This window comes from Pocillopora verrucosa, chromosome 9, assembly GCF_036669915.1.
Source record: "Pocillopora verrucosa isolate sample1 chromosome 9, ASM3666991v2, whole genome shotgun sequence".
Taxonomy (NCBI): domain Eukaryota; kingdom Metazoa; phylum Cnidaria; class Anthozoa; order Scleractinia; family Pocilloporidae; genus Pocillopora; species Pocillopora verrucosa.
The window spans coordinates 9,110,677-9,132,380 of record NC_089320.1 but is presented as its reverse complement, the minus strand read 5'-3'; the positions used below and the strand labels follow the sequence as shown (position 1 = coordinate 9,132,380).

Sequence of the window (21,704 nt, the reverse complement as noted above, 5' to 3'; positions counted from 1 at the left end):
TCCAAAAAAAACGGTCTACAAAAAACTGGTCCCAAAAAATAGTCCCAAAAAATAGTCCCAAAAAATAGTCCAAGTGTCCAATGGTCCAGTCCATATTTTACCCTGTGTGCTGCTCTAACCTATACCATTTATCAGGCTGTGATTTCCTTAAAATTTTGATATGATACAGGACAGTTGTGCCAAAACGACCTGATACGGATGCAGGTCAATAGGCCAAATCATGGTGCAATAACAAATTTCAAAGTCGTTTGTCGGGATCGCTGGATTTACCTATAGTGTGGAGACATTAATTCCAAAGCTGTCTGATACATTATAGATAATTTTGTTTCTTATATATTGGCCTGCCGCATAACCTTTTTTTCTGGTTGCAATAATTTACATTGGCAAACACACTTCACTGATGACATGTCGTAGTCACGTTCGCACGCTGCGTAGGAAATACGCAATACTTCGAGAGGATAAGATAGAAGAGTCACAATAACCGTGTCTCTGATTAGAAGAACCATGTATTTTCACACTCGTTTTACTTTTCTGATTGGTTGGTTATGCATTTCGTACGAATTTCACACGGGCCTTTTTTTTATGTGAAAGCTCGTCTCATGTTTCTCTCATGGTGTGGTCACTTCGGCTGTGGATAATAACGTTTCGACTGCATACTGCTAGTTTCTTTAGCCAACAAGGTCGATTGAGTGTGCGTCACCGTGTCTCTTTTTGATGAGAAAATATAAGCCACATATATTTGATAAATAGTTTCAAATTTGCGACGTTTTTGAAAACGGGTGTATCTATATATTTATATTCACTTCCACTAAGTACATATTGGATTGAAATGACTACGTTGAAAAAGAGTCTCCACTCTGCATTCCCGCAATCCCGACCAAAATTTTCTCAATCCCGCAATCTCGACGGTTTATACCGGCCAATCCCGATCCCCATCATACAGTTTTGTCTAGTTTTTCGGGATTCGGGATTGGGCTTATTAAAAGGCCGAGATTCGGGAATTTATGAGGGGAGCAAGATGCGGGATTGCTATTGTGAACGGGACACAGGAATCGGCGATTTTGAGGAACAAGATTCGGGAAATACTCGCTTAAACGAACAGAGAACTAGGATGTCCCATGTTGAGAATTTATTAAAAAATTTATCTTCTCAGTCCATGAAAAGTACCACTCGTAGAGGCCTGGTGCTTTTAACTTAGCATTTAAGAGGCGGTCGGGCTGTTCAGCGACACTCTTCAGTTATTGTGCGGGTATGACAATTATATCTGAAGCGAAGTCACCAATTTACCAGAAACCCTCAATGGCCCACAGGGAAACGTGGCATCGAAGAGTGCTGCGCCAACTAATACGCTTAACGGTGTTGAAAAACCCCCAGCAAGTCTCAGAATTATACCGATATGACGCTCTTAACATACTGAGTCAAATGAGACTAGACGTGAAGAATATTCGCTCGGTAGTGCATCACAAGGATAAACTTTTGAAATGCAGCCAAATAAGGCTTGAAAAAGACAACCCATTGGGCGATGTACTATTTTAGAAATCCAAATTCGAACGTGCCATGATCCTGTCGGCCATACCAGTAATAGTCAACCGTTATCACCAGTACCGATGGCACCACAGGGCATACAGAAGATGAGGGACTAAGCATAAACAACGGTGGCAAGGAACTCTGCCGTCGTAGCCTGGCGAACCGGTCAGCCTCGAACGTTAACTTAGAGGAGTAGCAAGAAAACAGCGGGAAACGAGACGAAGGGGAAGATGGAATATTTGAGTGCGATTCCCCGAGTGATGATGGTGACATTCCATCTTTGCAACGAGAGGCTGATTTTCATCTCAGAAGGTGTTCCCGCTTCGGAAGAAGTATTCACTTTAACAGCAGAATTGTGTTCAGTCAATTCTTCTCCATCCCCCTTGTCATGGAACGATGGGATTGACGTCACCTTTTGTGTTTTATGCACTTGTTGACATTGTTATTCGTTTCTTTTATACTGACCTGTCTGTACTAATAATTTTATCCCTTGATCAAACTTTAACGGAAGGAAGTCATTACCATGACTACAGCGTTCGTTAGAACGAACAATACTTTGAAAACTTCTAAAATGAACGATATCATCATTTTGGCGAAAAGAGATAAACCAACACCTTACGATGACCATAAACTTCAACAGATCAATGCTAGTTGAGAAAATTATCACCCACCGAAATGGCCCTGTTAGGGTTACGAACTCCAATTAGAGACCTTCATATATGGGCATATATGGCCTTATGGGAAAGTACTCAATCCCTGATTTCATGCCAGTGAGACACTGGAAAAAGGTTTAGTGCAATAAGTCTTTTCTTGTTAGGGTATTTGGGAACCTAAAATAAAATTTCTGGCTCGACGTTGAACTCCCTCGATTGCTTGTAGACCACCAATGTGCAGAGGCGGCGTCCACACTTCACCAGAATGTCCGACATAGGATCGCACCAGGCTCAGGTAGAGAGAGCGCTTGACTTTGGATCCAAAAGGAGGGTCAACTATTTTGTAGATGATGCTTTGGATAATATGGAAGAGACGTGGGAACTCCAGTTAAGGTTTGTGTTGATAACTTTACCAATATTTTTGTGTGTCAGTTTGCAATACGACGTGATTCCCCATAAAAACAAAGCACCTGAGTGACTGTTAAACGGCCACGCAGGAATCCGTGTTGCTAAGTAAAATAGGAAATGCAGGTGGTTAATACATCTTTTGAAAATACGTATTTCAAGCACTTTGGGTAGGATACAGAGCAATGAAATAGGCCCGTAATTTTCCACTAGTTCGTTATCTTTTTTTCTTGTGGATAGGTATGACCAATGGCTCTTTCCACAATTTAGGTACCGTACCAAAAACAGTGATTTGTCAAAAAATTTGCATACGCAAAAAAAAAAAAACCAGTCGGGAGACTGACAGGTTCATAGGCTTTGCTGATATCTAAGCCGCGTAGCAATGATTCTACTACGGAAAAGGTCAGTAAGATGGAAGATAACATTGCATTTAAGTTCAGTATAGAGCTCACACAAGGTGGTGGATCAGACGAAAATGAAGGGAAAAAGTAATGATTACACGCTTCAACCTGACGAGCTAGAGTACAAAGAAACTGACCGCAATATTTAACAATGGTAGGTACTGAAGGTAATTTCCTTTTACTTTTATGAAACGACCAAAAATTTTTTTTGGATTCCCGTGAAGTGACGCTTGAAAGAGTCTGTATAGTCGTTACATTTACTGTAGATTAGCAACTTGCATTCACAATAAAGAGTACAGAATTTTTCACGATAGTATTTACCATTAGTCTTTTAAGTTTTATTTCTGACGTTTTGCTTTCGGAGCAAGTATTAACTTGGCCAACAATCCATGGAGGAGAATTGATATTCTTGAGTTTTACTTTGGATATGTACTCGTCAATGAGAGATGTAAGTTGAAATACCAATTCTCAAAGTTCCCCATTTAGGGTGGTAGAGATCAGGTCAGTCAAGTTTGCATCGCGAAACTTTTTTTGGAAGGTTTCAGAATCTGCTTTCTTGAAATTATAACCAGTGCAAGACTGTTTTGGTAATCGAGGAATGCGGAGAGTAACATTGAACGTCCCTGGAACGTGGTCCGTATGGAATGTTAGAACACTTACATGCATTGTTTCGATGTTATGAAATGAGTTAGGTTCGTTTGTGATAATGATGCCCAGGATATTTGCAAGGCTACAAGCATGAAAAATGTATACTTTATTATACATGTAATGGCAGGGCCACCAACAGAGCAAACCTCGACAGGTATCTTTTAAATCTAATGGCTTCACTCATGAGCAAAGATGAAATCCGTGCTTTTACTATGAACTAAAGTACTGCTTTTCTTTAAATAGATTGATTGGCTGACCTGTTGCGTGACTCTATAAAAGACGTTTTGTTACAGGTAGAAATCGCTAAAGGAATGCTTCCATTCAGCTACATAACAACCCTGAAATGATTTTAAGCACATCTTCGATTATGGCTCTAAAATACGTAAGCCTTCAGTCGCTCCGTGATTGGATGCAACCGATATGTGCCATCCTTCCGCCCACAGAGTTTCTCATCTGGCTATCGTCTGTATGTTTACCCTGCTTAGTCACTGAATAACTGAATCTATTTAATGGTTATAAAAAAAATAGTACTGGTAAAGCTAAGGTAAGGTACGTTTTTTCTTGGGGGGAAGGGCTGGGGCCTCAGAGGGGAGGGTCATCAATTAAAGTGAGCACCAAAAGGGGTCACACCTCTTTGTAAGCTATTCAAGGGGAGGGTGATACACCTTTTCCAGAATTTTTTTATGAGGATTTTTGTGATGTTGCTTTTCATTTTCTTACAGATCAATTTTTTCTTTTCACCGACTTTGATTATATTTAATGTTTTATTATAGGTTCTTTGATCTCTTTTTATTAAATGTTTTTGTTTAATTGTACAAACAATTGTACATGTCTGTTGACATAGAGATAACAACGATGGTTAGAACTCAGGTAATCCAACCACTGTCCGCAGTGCAAAAACATCCCAGCTCAGCTCTGAGTCAAATTTTCAATTTCAGTCATTGCAGTGTAACTCTCAACATCGCTGGAAACCATTCTTCCCAAGCAAGTGTCGGCCAGAGCATGCTTAGTTACCAGATAATTTCTTCGTTCAGAATCTGACTCCGATTTAGGTGTATTGTTCAGATAAATACATTTTGAACCTTTCTGCTGTTTGCGGCAACGATTGATCGATTGCAGTTTAACTGAATTAAGCCGTGTAACGTTGTTAACTGTATTTTGAGGATAAAATGCTCATTGGATCTATTGGTCAGTTACGTTTGTTTTGACATTTGTGGCGGCATTGAAAAGGCTTCATCGCGGGGACATCGTGCTCGAATGCAATCCTCTCAAAAATTTTGCCTTTTAAGTGATGAATAAGAAGTCGCAAGTGCCCTCGGGCAATTAAGGATAAATTTCACTTGTATTTTCAAAGTTTTCCCAAAATTTCCCGAGTTGCTCCGCGACTCGGGAAATTTTGGGAAACTTTGAAAATGCAAATTAAACCTCGTTGCTTATTGCTGTTGGCGCTATTTTTGGTCAAATCGACCCAGGAGCCCTTCCTGAGTTAGCAGCATAGTCATATCACCACTCCTACTTATCACCTGTTATGTAAAAACGTATTGACTCACCTTACTAAGAATTACTTACAATTTGAACCTGTGCCATAAGAGCTTTGTCGCTTTACATCTTGCGCAACAAAAAAAAATAATAATCCACGCTCTTGCAATACAATAAGATACTTTCAAGGTGTAAATTTACGAGAACGCGCGACTGCCAAGTGACATCAATTATACCCTTAAAAATATTGGTTTGAACGCTTCCAAGCCCGCAAAGAATCCAGCAAAGCATAACGACTACTTAATACCTTAATTTTCACTTTCTTGCAATTCTACGATCCATCAAGGGAAAGCCGATTAGAATGGCGGATCGCCTATTGAACACTACCAACAAACGTAAACAGTAATGCTAATCAGTTTTTATTAAATTTATCCAAAAAACCGGTCACCTGCCGACAAAAAGATAGGTCAGTGGACCATAGATGAAATCACTTTTTCGGTTTATTAAGTCAGTTATGTTGCGGAACCACAAACAAAGCATGTGGTGCATAATGGGCGAATCAAAAATGAACAATATCTATAATGTACTGATTGAAAACATTTTCAGCTGCCAAATTCGAAATCCTTATAATTCGAATAGCACTTTGCCAGAGTGTTCCCTCGTTTTCCACTTGACATCAGTTCACCATAAGGACAAAGGCATATCATTTCAGTATTTTTCTGTAAATTAAAAAAGCGTCTGAGTCCATCGAGGAGAAAAATGGCAGATCCCAAATACCGCTTAACAATGGAAGAGAAGATGCATCTTGATGGAAATTCAAACAGTCCTGACGGCCATATAATACACAGTAGAAAACGGGTGCAAAGAAATGGATGTAGCACTTCAGTACTTGTGTTTGTGGTAGTTCTGCTTTCCCTGGCCTGTATCAGCCTAGTCATATTTTTGGCAATAGAAAAATTGCAAAGGAACGATGAAATTCGAAGCTCGTTTTGTAGAACCGTCCTGGGCACATCTAACTCGAGTGGGAATGTGACGCCACCATGCACAAGTGTCCAATGCATACTCGCCTCTGCCAGTAAGTAGCACTTGCTAACCAAAGTCATTTTTATTGAAAGCTATTACGACGCTTAGGATTTTAGAACCTTTTTATTCTAATGAACGGCGCGAAAAAAAAAAAAGATTACATATTTCCCAACAGAAAGGAAATGGCTTACTTAAGGTTGACTAGCCAGCCACCATAGTTACACTTCGCAGATTTCTTAGGCTAGAGAGTCTTTACTATTGGTTTGCTTTCTTGTGAGATGAAACCTGCTAAATTCACTTACAAAATCTTTCTAACAATTGGGTCGGAAAATGCTTCCAAAGATGTAGCTGTTAACTTTTGTTCAAAGTAATTTATACAAAGAAGGATTGGGAAATTGCCAAATTCGACACTACGCTAACCAGTGAATTTCCGGATTTGTTTTTGTCGCAATTTGTGTCCTGTGGATAAAGTACCAAGTTAATTTTTGCTATGATCGTTAAATTTAATTAAATATAGTATGTTTTACAAAAACTAATATTAAAACTCTTCTTTTTCTGTTGGGGATACGCCACATGAAGATATGTAAAAGAGTATCTGAAGAACTCTTGCGATGTGTGTTTGCGTGTTGCTATATAAGTCAAGATGAGCGTTCAAAAACCTGGAACAATCCTGCTGGATACCAGCAAGTAGCTACAAAAAGTTTCCATGTTTTAAACCTACTTAGTACTCAAACTCCATGCTTCTCCCATAAACGGCTGTACTATCATTGCTTGACAGTAATGCGTTGATGACTTACAATGATTTTAACATTTTCATGAGTTCTCTCTACCTTTCATTCAAGCGTTATAGTTATATTTACATCAAACTATGTTTTCATCTCCTTCCTATTTGTAGTAGCAGCAGAGTTAACTTTGGATAGTTAAGACCTTGAATATTCTCATCTAGGCTAATTACCAGTGATGCAAATGTCCAATAAATCGGAAAGGTTTTTTTGATAAATTGATTGTAACTGAAGTAATCCTTAGCCCCTTTTCAGTTCAAAGTTCTAAATTTTATTCATCTGTGTTATATTTTCCCCAACTCACCAAGCAACGGGTGGAGCGGCAATGTGACAATGAAGACAAACATTACTCGATAGCTTTCGCTAACAATAATGGTTCGCTGGGAAACTGTAGCAGAATTCATTTTATCCAAACACGACGATTTCAAAAGTGAAGAAACGTTCCTCTCGTAGGTCCTTGCCGTGAACGTTGCTACAGCTTTTCTACCGATATTCATCGCAAATCTGTTGATTAAAACAATTATATTCATTTTTGATCAATTGTCAAAGGCGAATCAGTCGATGCACATCTGTGCGGTTTTTCTTTGTGGAGCCATCCCATTAGAGTAATCTATATTATGAGCCACTATAGTCAGGCTTACGCATATGGTTTTAGACTCAGAACAACTGTTTACCTTGTTTGATTCTCTTGATTCTTTGAAAGATATTCTGCGGACAGTCGACCAGAATGTAGATCCGTGCGAAGACTTTTTCCTTCACGCATGTGGCGGCTGGATCAAGAGCAACCCTATTCCACCTAATGAACCACTCTGGAATCAAGTGCTTGCTCTCAAGAAAAGAAATGACCAACTTTTGAAGAGGCTTCTCGATGACAAAACAGTCAGAAAGAGATATATCGGGGTGAGTGACTCATTTCATAACTTTATTGCCAGTTTTATATTAGTTTCCAGATTGCATAGATCGCATTGAAGGCAAGATTAAGGGGTAAATCATCCCTTTCCCCTACTATCGATAATATCTATAGGACGTAGCCTCATTAGTTCCTCTTTGATTAGAATGATGCTGTTCAGAAGGCCTTCCTATATTACGATTCCTGCACTGACCAGGACGCCATTGAACATGCGAAAGGGTCACCTCTTCTTGAATTAATTGCGAGGTATGGATCATGGAATATCACCAACAAAACTTGGACTTCCAACTCCTGGAATTTTGCCGAGACTTTGGTTCGTATTCACAAAGAGCTCAAACTCTCGCCACTGTTTACACTTCAAGTAAAACCAGATCTGGTGGAATCCTCGCGCTACGTCATAATGGTATTGAAGTTTATTTTCGAATGATTTGAAATCCATCAAACTCGGTTGTATTTGAAGTAGTTATAGGTCTTATTATGGTGGATAATTTTTGTCAACATCAACATCCGTTACCACAACTGAAATTATGAAATTAAATGAAGATATGATCCCGGCAGGTGAACTGCAATTAAAGAAATTGCAAGAAAAAAGACATAGCATCCTATCTCATTCATAGCAGCGCATTACACCTTCACTTGATTAACACCCGCAAGGTCACGACTCGTGTTCACATGATTCTGAAAAGCTAATATCTTGGATGACAAAAGGACTGAGGCGTAGCATGCATTTATCGTGAATTACGTGCCAAAGTTAATCGAGCGCTGAAAGTGCAAATCGACCCACACAATTTTTCTATCTCGGAACTCGGAAATTCTATTCCCTTCGTTGTCCAAAAAAAGTCTTACCTTCCCTTGGTGAAATGACACTCAGTCATACATTTGAAAAATTTATTAACTTGACAACTAGTCGTTTCACTTTGTTGCCGATATCTTTTTTTATTGTGTTCGTGTTACTACAGATCTTCGAAAACAGTTTGCTACGGAGTTCCTCCTGACCAAATCTAAATTTCTCTATTTTAGCTTTTACGACACATTCTCGATAATAGTTCATAAGAGAGTTTCTCTTGGCTAAATCTAAATTTTCTTTAATCCGTTTTGTTGACGGACTCTTTATATCAACAACTACCCCTTGCTAATCCATGATAAGCCTCAAGAATTTGGCAGCGTGTTAAAGAGGAGCAGTCAACTTACAAAAATACTCCCTCTGCGGAAACTAATTTTTGTCTAAAGAAAACTTAAATGTTTAAATCCATACTTAAATGCTCAACTCATATTGCAATTTTCCCATCGGTAACCTATTCTTTTATCGTTTTCAGATAGATCAAACGACTCATACCATTACAAGAGATGCATACCTCGCTAATACTTCTTACCATCACCAAGTAAGTGATAACGATTCCTGATAGATATGATGTACAACGTATCTGTCTCATCACGTCCAAATACCTATACTATTTTAAAAGCACCTACTTTTTATTGCGGCTGGACTTTTCGGAAATATTTCCGACTAAGTTGTATTCTTCTGAGAACTATCAGAAATCTAAAATACATCCGAAAAAAATCATCAAGAAGGCCTCCATCGGTTAACTGTCAGCCCTCCAACAGCCAGAACTTTAACCGGCAACGGTAGAAAAAAGCACCACTTTCAGATTGAATGGCTTTCTTACTTAATAACTGTTTCTGACCATGTCAAGCCGCGTCATTCCTGACATTTACCACATAACACTGAAAAAACTTTGACATTGAAAAAACTCAACCAGACCTGGCGCACTTATGGCCGGAGCTACTAAGGAGAAACAAACACAGTAAACTGTTGCTTGGAGTTATTTACAGGTCAGACTTACTGATGACGGGCTAGAGTGTTTCGAGGACTTGCTTGGTCATATCACATCCACGTGGAATGGCAAGGTAGTTCTTACAGGCGATATTAACTTGATGTTATCGATCGCCCTGACTCTTTCCTTACGCGTTACAGTGATACCTTAGACATGTTTGTTATGAAGCCGATTAGAGTCACTAGGACCTCTCGAACACTGATTGATCATATTATTACTAACCTCCCAATGCGCATTTCTGCCACTGATGTCATTACTACCAGTATTGTAAGCGACCACGATTCTCCGTTTGCCTGTATAAATGTGGGTGTAGATCGGTATCTGAACATCGTATACTCATCTGATAATCCAGAGGAACAGTTAGAACACTTAAACAGCATGTTTAAGGAGTGTATCGAGAGACATGCCCCTCCTCGGAGGGAGAGAGTTACGAGTTTCGGATAGAGGACTGCCAAATACGGTCACTACTACAGCGGGACGTCAGAAACAAGTTGAAGGCAGCTATTCGTCGGGCTCGCGAGACCTTCACAAGGCAGGCGTTGTCCTCTAATAAACCGAAGGTGTGGCGTATTATCCACCGCATACTGAAACCTAACCAGCAACCCTTGCGGCAGGATCCTGACAGGTTAGACTCATTCTTTGCTTGTACTACCGGGAGAACTTTACCTGTTAGTGGTGACTTACCTTCCTGTCTTAAAGAAGGAATTGAATCTTTACCTCTATCTCTCTAATTTCAAGCTCCGAGAAGTGCCCCACAGCGAGGTCCTGAGCGTGCTGAAATTGTTAAGATCTGATATGTCTACTGGCCCCGACGGTATCCCTGTCCAATTCGTTAAAATGGTGGCTGAATCCATTGCTGGTCCCCTCACAACTATTATCAACAAATGTATCAGGAAGTACTATTTTCCTAAGGCGTGGAAAAATGCGAGGATCAGTCCAATTCCTAAAGTCGATCAACCGAAGTCTGAGGAACACTTTCGTCCCATTTCAATTCTCCCCACACTATCAAAAGTCTTTTGAGAAACTTGTCGCGCTGCAGATGACCACCTTTTGTGAATCTGGATCAGTACTCCGCGATACAATTTCTAGCTTTCGTAAGGGACACTCGACCAATACGGTGCTAATGGCTATGCGCAACGATTTGCTAAGAGCGATGAAAAAAGGTGAGGTTGCTCTCATAGTGCTGACCGATTTCTCTACAGCGTTCGACACAGTCAACTACAAGATTCTTATAACTAAGTTATCAACGCTTGGTTTCTCGAAGCCGTCTCTGTGCTAGTTGAATAGCTACTGAGTGACCGGTCACATTTCGTACAGATCGATGATCGTACATCTGAATCAGTGAACGTACGGTTTGGTGTGCCACAGGGGTCGATCCTCGGCCCAATGTTATTTAACCTCTGCGTTTCCGATCTGCAAGATCATCTCCCTTTCTCGATTGGTTCATTTCAATACGCTGACGATACTAAAATAATTATACCAATGGAGAGGGGCACCTTTCAAGACTGTCAAGTTACTTAATGCCCTTTCCGCAAATATGAGAAACTGTAGTGATTTCAAAGTTTAGTTAAGGGAAGTTAATGCCTATTTATTAAATCACATTTATAAATAGTTTGTAAATTGCATATAGGGTTGTATAACTATTAACAATCTCTGTTATATTTTTATACAATATCCTTTTACAGTCCGATGTTATTGCTTTTTATATTGTAGATTTCATGCTTTTTTAATCGTTTTTCAATATTATATTGCAGTTTTTAACAATCCTCCGAAAACGCTAAAATCTCGAAAATACGAACTTGTAAACGCTTTGGGGTTGTTTTCAGGGCCATCTGTGATAGTTTGCATGGTGTATCTTGAATTACACAACCTGCTTTTCACTTACAGGCGCATTGATATCCTCCGCATAAAACAGGCACTAAAAAATGTATATTTGAAAGGGTAAAGATCGGCAACTATGACAATAACGACGCCATTTCTTACCGAAAAACTCTTTTTCCTTTTTCATGGATAATCTTAAGCCATTCTAGAACATTTTGGACGAGTTTGAGCTTATATTTTAGAGAAGATTTCCCTTTAATGTCTTTCTTTGTGGTCCACTGCCTGCTGATATGTTATTGATCGTGGGCATCCACGCTTCTGGGATTTCGATTTCACTGTCCCTGCTGAAATTGTTACGGTGAAGTGTCATATAGATGGCCTCTTTCACACTGCGTGTTAGAAATGGGTATCACAATCAATGAACTTTACCTCGTTCTAGAGCGGGTGACATCCGTTATTGTGATTGTGTACTGAAATGGCGGAGATTCTGGTCTTCGCGAGTCGTACATTCCTGCCGTGTTCTTTGATTCTCTTGTATAGATCTGCCAGTATCGCTGATGAAGAATTCCCCGCACTCACAGAGAATCCTGTATAACATGTTTTGATCCTGCATAGCCGGGTTGACCACATTTCTCGGTAGTAATATGCGTGATCATAACGTAGACTCCAACTTTTAAACAGTGGCGAAGTTGTTCGGAAAGATCTTTGACAAAGGGCAGGACTGTGGTGGATCTGCTAAGTACTGGTCAGTGTGTGTCGGTTTGCTGTGTGCGCCGGTGGATAGATGTCTATCAGGTTCTCTTGTACTGCAGTGTCAAGGAAGGTGAATTTGGTGTTACCTTCCGTCTCCCTAGTGAAGTGAATGGAAGGCTGTTGGTGGTTTAAATCAGTGTAGGAAGCTTTTTACGCGCTCACGGACAAGATGGCAAAGATGTCTGTCGGATCTTTTTTCGAGCGCTGATAAGTCTGTTTTCGATCAAGGAGAACATCTTAGTCCGATAGGTGTCGGTGTACAATAGCACGTCCTTTGTCTGCTGGTAGAACTATGATAGACTGGTCTTCCTCTAGGCGTTTTACTGCGTCCTGCATTTCTTCGTGAGGTTAGGCTCCGGTTGTTTTGCTTGTGAAAGGATTCCGTTGAGAGCTCTTCTGACAGTGCCCGCCTGTTCGGGATTGAGTGATCTGATCCCTAATTCAATCTTGCAAATAGTCTCTATAGCAAGTATGTTGTCAGGAGTACGGCGAAGTTTAGGCACAGCGTAAGGCACATGAGCGCTCGGAGCAGTACGGGTCTTACGATAATTGTTATTTGTAACTTCTCTTTTCTGTTAGGAAATTAGTCTTTTGTATCTTGTAGATAACGTCAATAATTGTTTGGGTAATCAAAGTAATTACTTAGATTTTAATTACTCTCGTTATTAACCACTTAACAACCGAGATTGAGGTCATTACGGGATAATCTCAAACTGAGGCCTTCCTTGCCGTATTGTTCGAGCGATAGCGACCGACAGTCGTAGTTATTTAGTTATTTATAATATGGCTTATGAAGAAGAAGAAACGAAAAACTTATTCAAGCGGAAGTCGTCAATTTACATCCGGCGATGCGCACGTTTATACAATCATTCATCGACTCAAACCCTCGGTTAAACTACGTAATCAGTGAACTACACCGGTGTATCACGTATTCTGTCAGGAACACATTTATTTTCGGAAAAGATGATCTTCTATATAGAGGTGTCACAAATAAATTTTGCCTGACTTTCAAGGCAAACGTCAACTAAAATGCATACAGGAAAGACAGAAAAGTGCTTCAAAATTGTAGTCCAAATTAGTCCAAACAAACACGTACGGCCTCTTGGCAAAAAGATACAAATCATCGGAATGCATTATTTAAAATATTTTAGTCTTCGCTTTCGATTTCATATCTCCGCCTTCTAAGAGATTTACGGATGACGTTTACAAGCTTTTTGAACATATAAAAACAACTCCATGTAATGAGCAATACTGCTGCCAACAGGAACCGCTCGACTGTTTACATCTGATGTTACTGGAAGCTGATTTAAACTTGCTTGTGTTATGGAGTGGTAAATTATTAATGATAACTACTAAACTAGCTGTGACAAAAATTAAAAAAGAGGAGAACCACCGCGGTACTTGTATGATCTGTTGTGCTCCTCGTAATTTACATAATCCGTAAGCGGCCCGTGGGCATTACCGCTTACAATGCACGGCTCTGCTCTTTGTTGTAGCCAATCAGCGAACGTTATATCGGCCACAAGCCGAAGCCATATGATTATTTATTTTATCATATACACTGCGGTGTTATACAAGGATTTCCAGCCCCGAGAAAAGCCGTAACAACGTGAAAACTATGATATTTTTTCACGAGTGATTGATATCGCCAATCAGCTGCTGACAAGTCACTCGTTCTTCGCGCCACCCGATCAAGTTGATAAATAAACGGCAAAGCCTTCAACATTCTTAATCCGAGGTTGTTTGCCGGAATATTTTCGGATTATGGATTATGGCTGCTGAAAACTATGATATTTTTCCACGAGTGATTGATATCGCCAATCAGCTGCTGACACGTCACTCGTTCCTCGCGCCACCCGATCAAGTTGATAAATAAACGGCAAAGCCTTCAACATTCTTAATCTGAGGTCGTTTGCCGGAATATTTTCGGATTATGAATTATGGCTGCTAAATGATTAAAAAATTGTAAAAAAAGGTCTGCCAACTTTCTGACACTGTCCTGTAATCTTTTCGCATTGTCTTGAGGATTTACAGGAACACTGTGGTTTTGATGGTTATCTACAAACTTATTAATAAGTACGTAGGCCAACCTATTAAATAAAACTTTTGGCATAATTTTCATGTTTTGCTTGATAAAATGTTAATCTTAGCCTTTTCTTGAACAACGAAGGAAATTGTTGTGACCTTCCTATTATGTAAAACTCCATACATTTTGTTTTGTTGGCTGTAGGTAAGAAAGGCCTACCAGCAGCTTATGTCTGAGTTGATCAACCTGATCGGTGGAGAGACTAAGTGGGCCGAGCACCAGCTTAAAGAAGTGTTTGAATTTGAACAGGACCTTTCTAAGGTAAGAAATAAATTTCTCCAATTAACTGGTCAAAAATCAGTTAGGAAATTTTATTTTGAAATTTTAAAGGTAGTTCCATCGAAAACTAATCATCGTGACAAATGAGGATACATTATTATAGAGAGAGTAACGGCCATTTTTAATTTTTTCTTTGCTCAAGCTATCCGCAACTGCTAACGAGAGAGCTGACAGAAGTAAGGTATACAAGTTAATGACTTTGAAAGAACTTCAAAACAAAACAGGAGAACCGGTGAGGATTAGTATCGCTGAAAATTACGGCGAATGGCTTGGTTACATTGTTTTAATTTGATGGATAACCTTAGTTATTCGATACCATGTAATCGATCAAATACCTTGTATTCTTGTCGTAGTTTATCTTCTCGGCATATTGTTATGTTTTTTTCACTGGCCTAACCAGCCTAAAGCCTAATGTACCCGACCTAAGATAAACTTATAGAGCAATTTTTTATGGAGTGTTGATGAACCAAAGAAAGGTAACCACAAAAACTTATCAGAACAAAGTTCAACATCATCATTAATCAATGAAAACTCAAAGGAAAATAGATAACCTGCTTAGAGCGCGGGGAAACACGAATGATCGAGCTGGAATTGGTTTTTAGTTTTTTATTTGATGTATTGATAGGGAAGTGTGAGTTTTCTTGACCAATCACAGAGCGAAGTAAAGCAGAAATTAAGCAATCCAAGATCAACTTCGACACTCAATTGAAAATTACTCTTTTGTTGTGCCACTGCTATCATCACCACCACCATCACCACTGCTATAGTCCACTTCCGTTATTCCGAACACCCTCGGGGGAAGATTTAGTGTCCGTAATAGTGAGATTCCGTAATAGCAGGAAACGAGAGAAAAAAATCATTTCGTCTTAATGCATAAGAAATAAAATGTAACTACGTAAACATAAATTTTATACCGTGACCACAAACAGATCCGGTCGCAAGCAGGAAATTTTCAAGTTCGCATCCAATTGAAGAATGGTGTCACTAGTTTCCTTTATCATAATGTTGCTTCATATTATGTGAGTCAGGATTTTGGACGAGTACTTAAGTGTCTGTTATAGCGAGAGAAAAAACAAATGAAATTTCGAGCTGGGGGAGGGGGCATGAAAGTGTCTGCATTTCCTTAATAGCGAGAGAGTCTGTAATAACGGGAGTTTATTTCAGTCATTTCTTTATGCGTTTCGCCGGGGGGCTACCTCTTACTTGCAATGGCGGGATATCCGTAATAGCAAAGCGTTCGCAGGGCGAGAGTCGACTGTAACAGGGTATATCTAGTAAAAAAAAAGATTTAAAATTAAGCGTAAGCGCGTGCCGTAAAAAAAAACTAATAAGAAAAAAAAAAAAACAATGATGATAGAAATATAACTTGTTGAGTCTCTTCACCTTTATTCCGTCAGCGCCTGCCTGCGTCGTCGCTTTCGGCTGTTTTAACGCTTTTTTATCGACTTTCTTTGTATCGCGTGTTGTGCACAATTTAATAGTGCAAAAGAAAGTCTTCAGAACCGAAAAGCATTTTCCTTGAGCAGCAGTTTCACTCTCAGAATAAATTTGAAGAGTTCCCTTGCAGGGGTTATTTCACTAGGCTCAGTAGCTATAAACAGGATCTGCCTACCCATTTAATACCATTTCTCATCACAATTTCTTTGCATTTGGTCAATGCTCAAGGGTAAAACTATCTTAAATAAAAGTTAAGCGAATAATCTTCAGAAGGAATTTCTTTCTGAGTTTTGAATTTAAAACAATGAATACTCAGTTAAAGTGGTTTTGGAGAGTTCTCATGAAGAATACCAATAATTTAGAGCGATTTGTCTTTAAAGTTAAAAGCATACAACATCGATACAAATTGGTACAATACAAGTTACTGAAAAATGTATACTTACACGTGTGTAATCCGCTATTTCTATACTCGTAGATTGACTGGTTGTTTTACATAAAAGCAATGTTTCAAGACACCAGCTACGAAATAGAGCAAGACGAAGAGCTCGCCATTTTTGCTTTGGATTACTTGACAAACATGTCAAGTTTGATAACCAACACACCAGAAAGGTTGGTAACATTGAGTAATCAATTAACCATATTCAATTTGATAGACTTAATAAAAGTTGAAGCATTTTGAGTACTATCACGTCATCTGGGTCGCCACCCGGCTGCCGACCATTGCACCCAGGTGCAAACATCTCTCAACATCATTTATACCTTGCCCATCTACCTGCTGCTAGTTGTATTCAGTTGAAGAAGTTAACGCTCGCTGGAGGAAATCTTTAACTCAGTTCCTATGCTGATTACTAAGAACAAGTTCAATATCATCAAAATATCATCGTGCAGTTCACCTCTGGCATTTATAAAGTGTACATTAAGTTGCGAAACATACCATGTTTTGAGATTTCAAAAAGCTACCTAACCGTTCAAAAATTTACTGCAAATCTACTAAATGGGTCGCTAACTTACGATCTAGTAGTTTCTCGCTTTTTTCTCTGTTGGTGATTTGTTTGTACAATTCGGAGATGAAAAAAAATAGGCATTCTTGGGTCCAGAAATGAATTAGTGATAACCAAAGCAGCAGTTCTTTGTGAATCGCACGTTGTGGCTTTTACTAGTTGATGAGTGTAAGGGCAACGCCTCTGAGGTATGTATTTCAGAATGGGGCGTCATAGCATAGTTTTTATGACGGTTGAATACAATTTTCAAATAGTTGGTACTCTTTTTGATGTAGACACTGCTAATAAGTGGTACGATTACGATCCAGAGAGACAGAGAAATAACAGCAAATCGTCTACGCACTGTTATCAAACGCAAAAGAATCGAGGATTTTACCCTCATAGATGTGGCGATACCTTTTGATTAGAATGCTTCCACCAAAGCATTAGGAATGGGACACTATGGACACTAAAACCATTCCTTTTCACCGTCGCTCCCAATTTCTAGTCATCAAACTTTCTTTCGAAGGCAACGGCCTATTCAACAGTGTGTGCTACAATGCTAATGATTCCTATGGATAACTGTTGTGTTCATCTTCACATCCATCACATGACAAGAATTCATTTCTTATTCTCAGTTTCTTTGACTTCGTCGCCTATATACTGAGGACTCTGATTTTTCTAAAAAGTCAGAAGCAATGTGCCAGTTTTTCCAAAAGAATGGCTACTCTGCTTCTCTCGTTCAAGATGGCCATCACTGCCAAACGTCACAGAAAGAGAGAAATCATTGAATTTCACTCACCCTCGCATTTCATTCTCACCGAATAAAGCAGCAAAATCCATCATTTTTTTAAAAACTTTAAATTGCTTTAAAATTACTCCGAAACTGGTATAATATGTTAATATTATACCAGTTTCGGAGTAATTTTAAAGCAATTTAACCTCTGCTAATTTCATTCAAACACAACAAAAACATAAAAACCTTTTCCGTCCTTTCATTCGAAACGTTCAGAAAATATTGGGTCAGGACCCAAGCAATCTGTTAAGCAATCATTGTTTTAACCTGTACTTCCACCAATGTTATTTATTGCATAACTTGTACTCAGTGCAAAAAGATGTACATAGGCGAAACAGGAAAACGACCAAGCAACCGATTCCGAGAACAGCTTCGTAACCTAAAGAAAGATGATAAAGACGCATCCAAACCAGTCGCTAGACAATTTCATTTCCCTATTCCTTCTAAGCAGCATATGGCAGTCTGCGGCCTTTCTCTGCCTCTAAGCAGCACGTGCACAATCCTGAAAATAATTGTGAGATCTTTATCGTCTTCTGCTGTTTCCGTAGTGTCACGGCAAGAACTAAAAACATAATATGCTAGTGTCTATAAGCCATAAATCACAAAAGGAAAGAACTCAACTGTGTAGCGAGTGCGAATTTCGACTTTCTAAAGTACACAGATACATACAATAGATAACACCGGAAAACATCGGGTGAAAATTGGCTCAAGATTGGAATTCAATTGTTACGCACACTCGCCCATCTCGACGACATATGTGGCTTTAAGCAATCCCACTTGATGCTATAATTGACTACAAAATATACAGAATCTCGCTCGAACAATTTTTCTAACTTCGATTGTGGGGGAGACACATGGATTATTCTTAGTTTTACCTGAGCGGTTCCGCTTTCAGTGACCGCTCAATACAGGTGGAGAATAATAAAATGGGCCGTTGGGACTCAGCAAAGGGTGATTGCGACCGCTTAATAGAGGTGAAAATTGCGGAGATCAATGGAAAAAAAAACCTGGCTTTGGCAACTGACCGCTTGATACAGGGTGACCGCTAAATACGGTGCCGCCTAAAACAGGTTTGACCGTAGTTTTTATTTAAAACAGTCGATTATTTGGGACGCAGTTCCAATGATTTCTCTCCTATTCTTTTATCAGGGTCCTTGCAAATTACATGATGTGGCAGGTAGTTGTTCAGCTGGCTCCCCATCTTAGTGAAGAATACCGTAGGGCTTTCTACAACTATCACAGGGTGGTTATGGGAAGCTCGGGCGAGACAGACATCTGGAAAAAATGTATTACGGAAATGAGTCGCCTTGACAATGACATTGGAGATCCTCTGGGAGTAATCTTCCTGGATGAGAAGTTTGATAAAAAAGATAAAGAGTCGGTGAGGGCCTTGTTTCATTGAGGAGAGTTTAAACGCGTGTATTTGTTATTTCTTTGTAAGTTTGGGAGCTTTGTTCGACAGTCTCTTTTTTACTAGTTATAATTTACATGTGCGTCGAAAATAGCGGCTCCGGACCAGTCATCAAAGAATAAGCCCACGCTTAGCGTGCGTATATCGGGTTATATATGCACGCAGGAAGTCTGGAGAGCACGAGAGAAGTGCAAAACTTGCTTGAGGCGCAGCCGAAAAAACCTCTAGCTTTTTCAGTGCTCTTCGAGCTATCCAAGTGCATCCATAACTTGACATACGTACATTAAGGCTTGAAACAATTATTTTATTACATAGTATGCAGACACAAGTTGTGCTCGTAAAGAAAGAGTTTGTTATTACTGTGTCGGGTTAACCAGGTAATCGTGTCCCTCCCGTAAACTATGTTTAAATGACAAGGAGAAAACGACTAAGGAATATTTCGAGACCAAAGCTTGTTCAAAGAATTGTAAATGTTCTACTCAGAAGCGATCAAGGAACGAATTTCTTGCATGTACGTAGTAAATTAAACATTCTTGAATCGTTATTTACTGGAATTCACGGCCAGAAATTTTCATAGTTTTGTGTTGAAAAGTTTGATAGTTCTAAACAATACTTCAAGCAAATATCAACAGCTGAAAATGATATCACAAGTCCGAAAAACGAAGCGAAAAAAATTACAAATTTCTTGCATTTACGAGACCAGTGTGATAGATTTATCCTGCTTGAACTATTGTTTACTAGAATGTACGGCAAGAAACTTGCATAGCTTTTTGTTGAAAATTATGAAAATTTTATCATTTCAAAATATAAATTTCTTTTGGGAAACAGTTTTGGGACAAATCATCACTTCAAAATAATATTTACCGTTCTAGTGAAGAGTCCCCAGCGTCGCAAAGCCTGATTTAAAGTCAGAAAACTTAGTTCAGTTTTCAGCCATAATCCGCATTGCTTTTAGGAATGAAGTATCGTCAACTCGAAAACTAATTTCGCTGCTTGAAAGATCTACATGCTCATGTTTTTCCAAACGAGTATCATTTAGCGTATTTTCTTTCATTTTGAGCTCCAAAAGGTGTATCTCAATCGGAATAGAGCGGAAAAAATATTGAAAGTTTTGAAACCTTGCGGCCAAACTCTACTGAACTTCAGCTGAATTAAAACTGCACACGTCATAATATAGAGATTTAATATATAGATTTAGGCAAGCCTAAAAACGGAGCTCGCATTTTCTTTCCTCGCACGTCTCTTCAACAAAACTAAAAATCCCCTACTATGGATAAAGTGCGTGGTAATATTAATGGATTTTCATTCGCAACTTCTCCGTGTCCTTGTAGAGGACTGATTATAAGATAGTGCCCGTGGTATAGTTGGCCGCGCATGCTAAAAGTAGCACCTTTTATGGTCAGTCCTACGGTCCTACGGTCGTACGGTCGTACTTCCAAATTTTTTTGGCTTGATGGGTTACTACTGTTTTGTATAATTATGGGGCTACGCTCTGCGAGCTCCGCTATTATAGATACACGGACGTGTGGCACATAAGGATTTTTACAAAGGTAGCGCCTTAGGAAATGGGTAGACCTTGCGTGCGTGCTATATTATAATTAAAGTTGGATATGTATACAAACATAAAAAATTGAATGTAAATGTGCTGTTCTTGTTAAACATCTAAGGCTTAACCCTTTGAACTGGTTAAAATCGCTGGTTTCATTAAAGAGAACGAGTATAAAAATTTCAGAAAAAATGCTCTCATTTAATCCTATGAACAATTTTTTAGGACGGCTTGATTTTACCTTTTTATTCTGTGTTACAAAGACGACAACATTTCAGTGGGGGTTAATACCTCCAACCAGTTCCCTTATACACTCAAAGCTAAGTACTTTCCGATTCATCCAAAATTAATCTGCCTATGACTTACTGTTTGAATAGGCCCGACGTCACTTAGTATCAGATATATATTCAGCAAAATTCTTGAAATTTTTAAGTTAATGCCATCAAGTAAACAAGAAGTTTGCTTTGCCTTTTTCAAGTAAATAAATCTTTGCTATTTCTTGTAATAATTTAACTATTTCAGGTAATGGCCATGATCGATGATTTGAGGGAAACGTTCATCGCTAACCTCGACAAACTTGACTGGATGGACAACAAAACAAGGGCTTATGCCAGAGAAAAGGTACATCTATAAACGCTGCGACGAAAGACTTCCATCCACTGCCAGTGCTTTTTTTAAGAAATTTACATGACTTTATATAATTCCTCGTTGCTTTTAAACACATTCAAGGTTCTTATTTAATGTATCTTTTCTCGGCAATGGTTGTTAAAATTTCGTTTTCTATTCTTATAATATACCCAGATATTCCTGGATGCATTTCAATGGCGACCCTTATGGAATCCCCAAATTAATGAGAATTGTTTCTTCTCTAAGGTTTGCAAAGCAGTAAGAGTTGTTATCGAGTCGAGCTGCTATTGCGTAAAAAGTCGCTT

The 21,704-nt window shown here is 39.1% G+C and overlaps 1 protein-coding gene across 3 annotated transcripts in view; it reads left to right on the top strand.

Moving 5' to 3' along the window:
- Nucleotides 1–5,777: 5,777 nt before the first annotated feature.
- LOC131796911 (endothelin-converting enzyme homolog) overlaps nt 5,778–21,704 on the top strand; it is a 49,540-nt gene continuing 33,613 nt past the window's right edge. For all 3 annotated transcript variants that reach the window (XM_059114532.2, XM_059114531.2, XM_059114530.2), the window contains exons 1-9: nt 5,778–6,188; nt 7,622–7,818; nt 7,974–8,231; nt 9,145–9,210; nt 14,468–14,584; nt 14,745–14,834; nt 16,515–16,648; nt 18,965–19,196; nt 21,295–21,393. In XM_059114532.2, the coding sequence (XP_058970515.1) occupies nt 5,873–6,188; nt 7,622–7,818; nt 7,974–8,231; nt 9,145–9,210; nt 14,468–14,584; nt 14,745–14,834; nt 16,515–16,648; nt 18,965–19,196; nt 21,295–21,393 (1,509 nt within the window). In that variant the 5' untranslated portion in view covers nt 5,778–5,872. The remainder of the gene's footprint in view (nt 6,189–7,621; nt 7,819–7,973; nt 8,232–9,144; nt 9,211–14,467; nt 14,585–14,744; nt 14,835–16,514; nt 16,649–18,964; nt 19,197–21,294; nt 21,394–21,704) is intronic.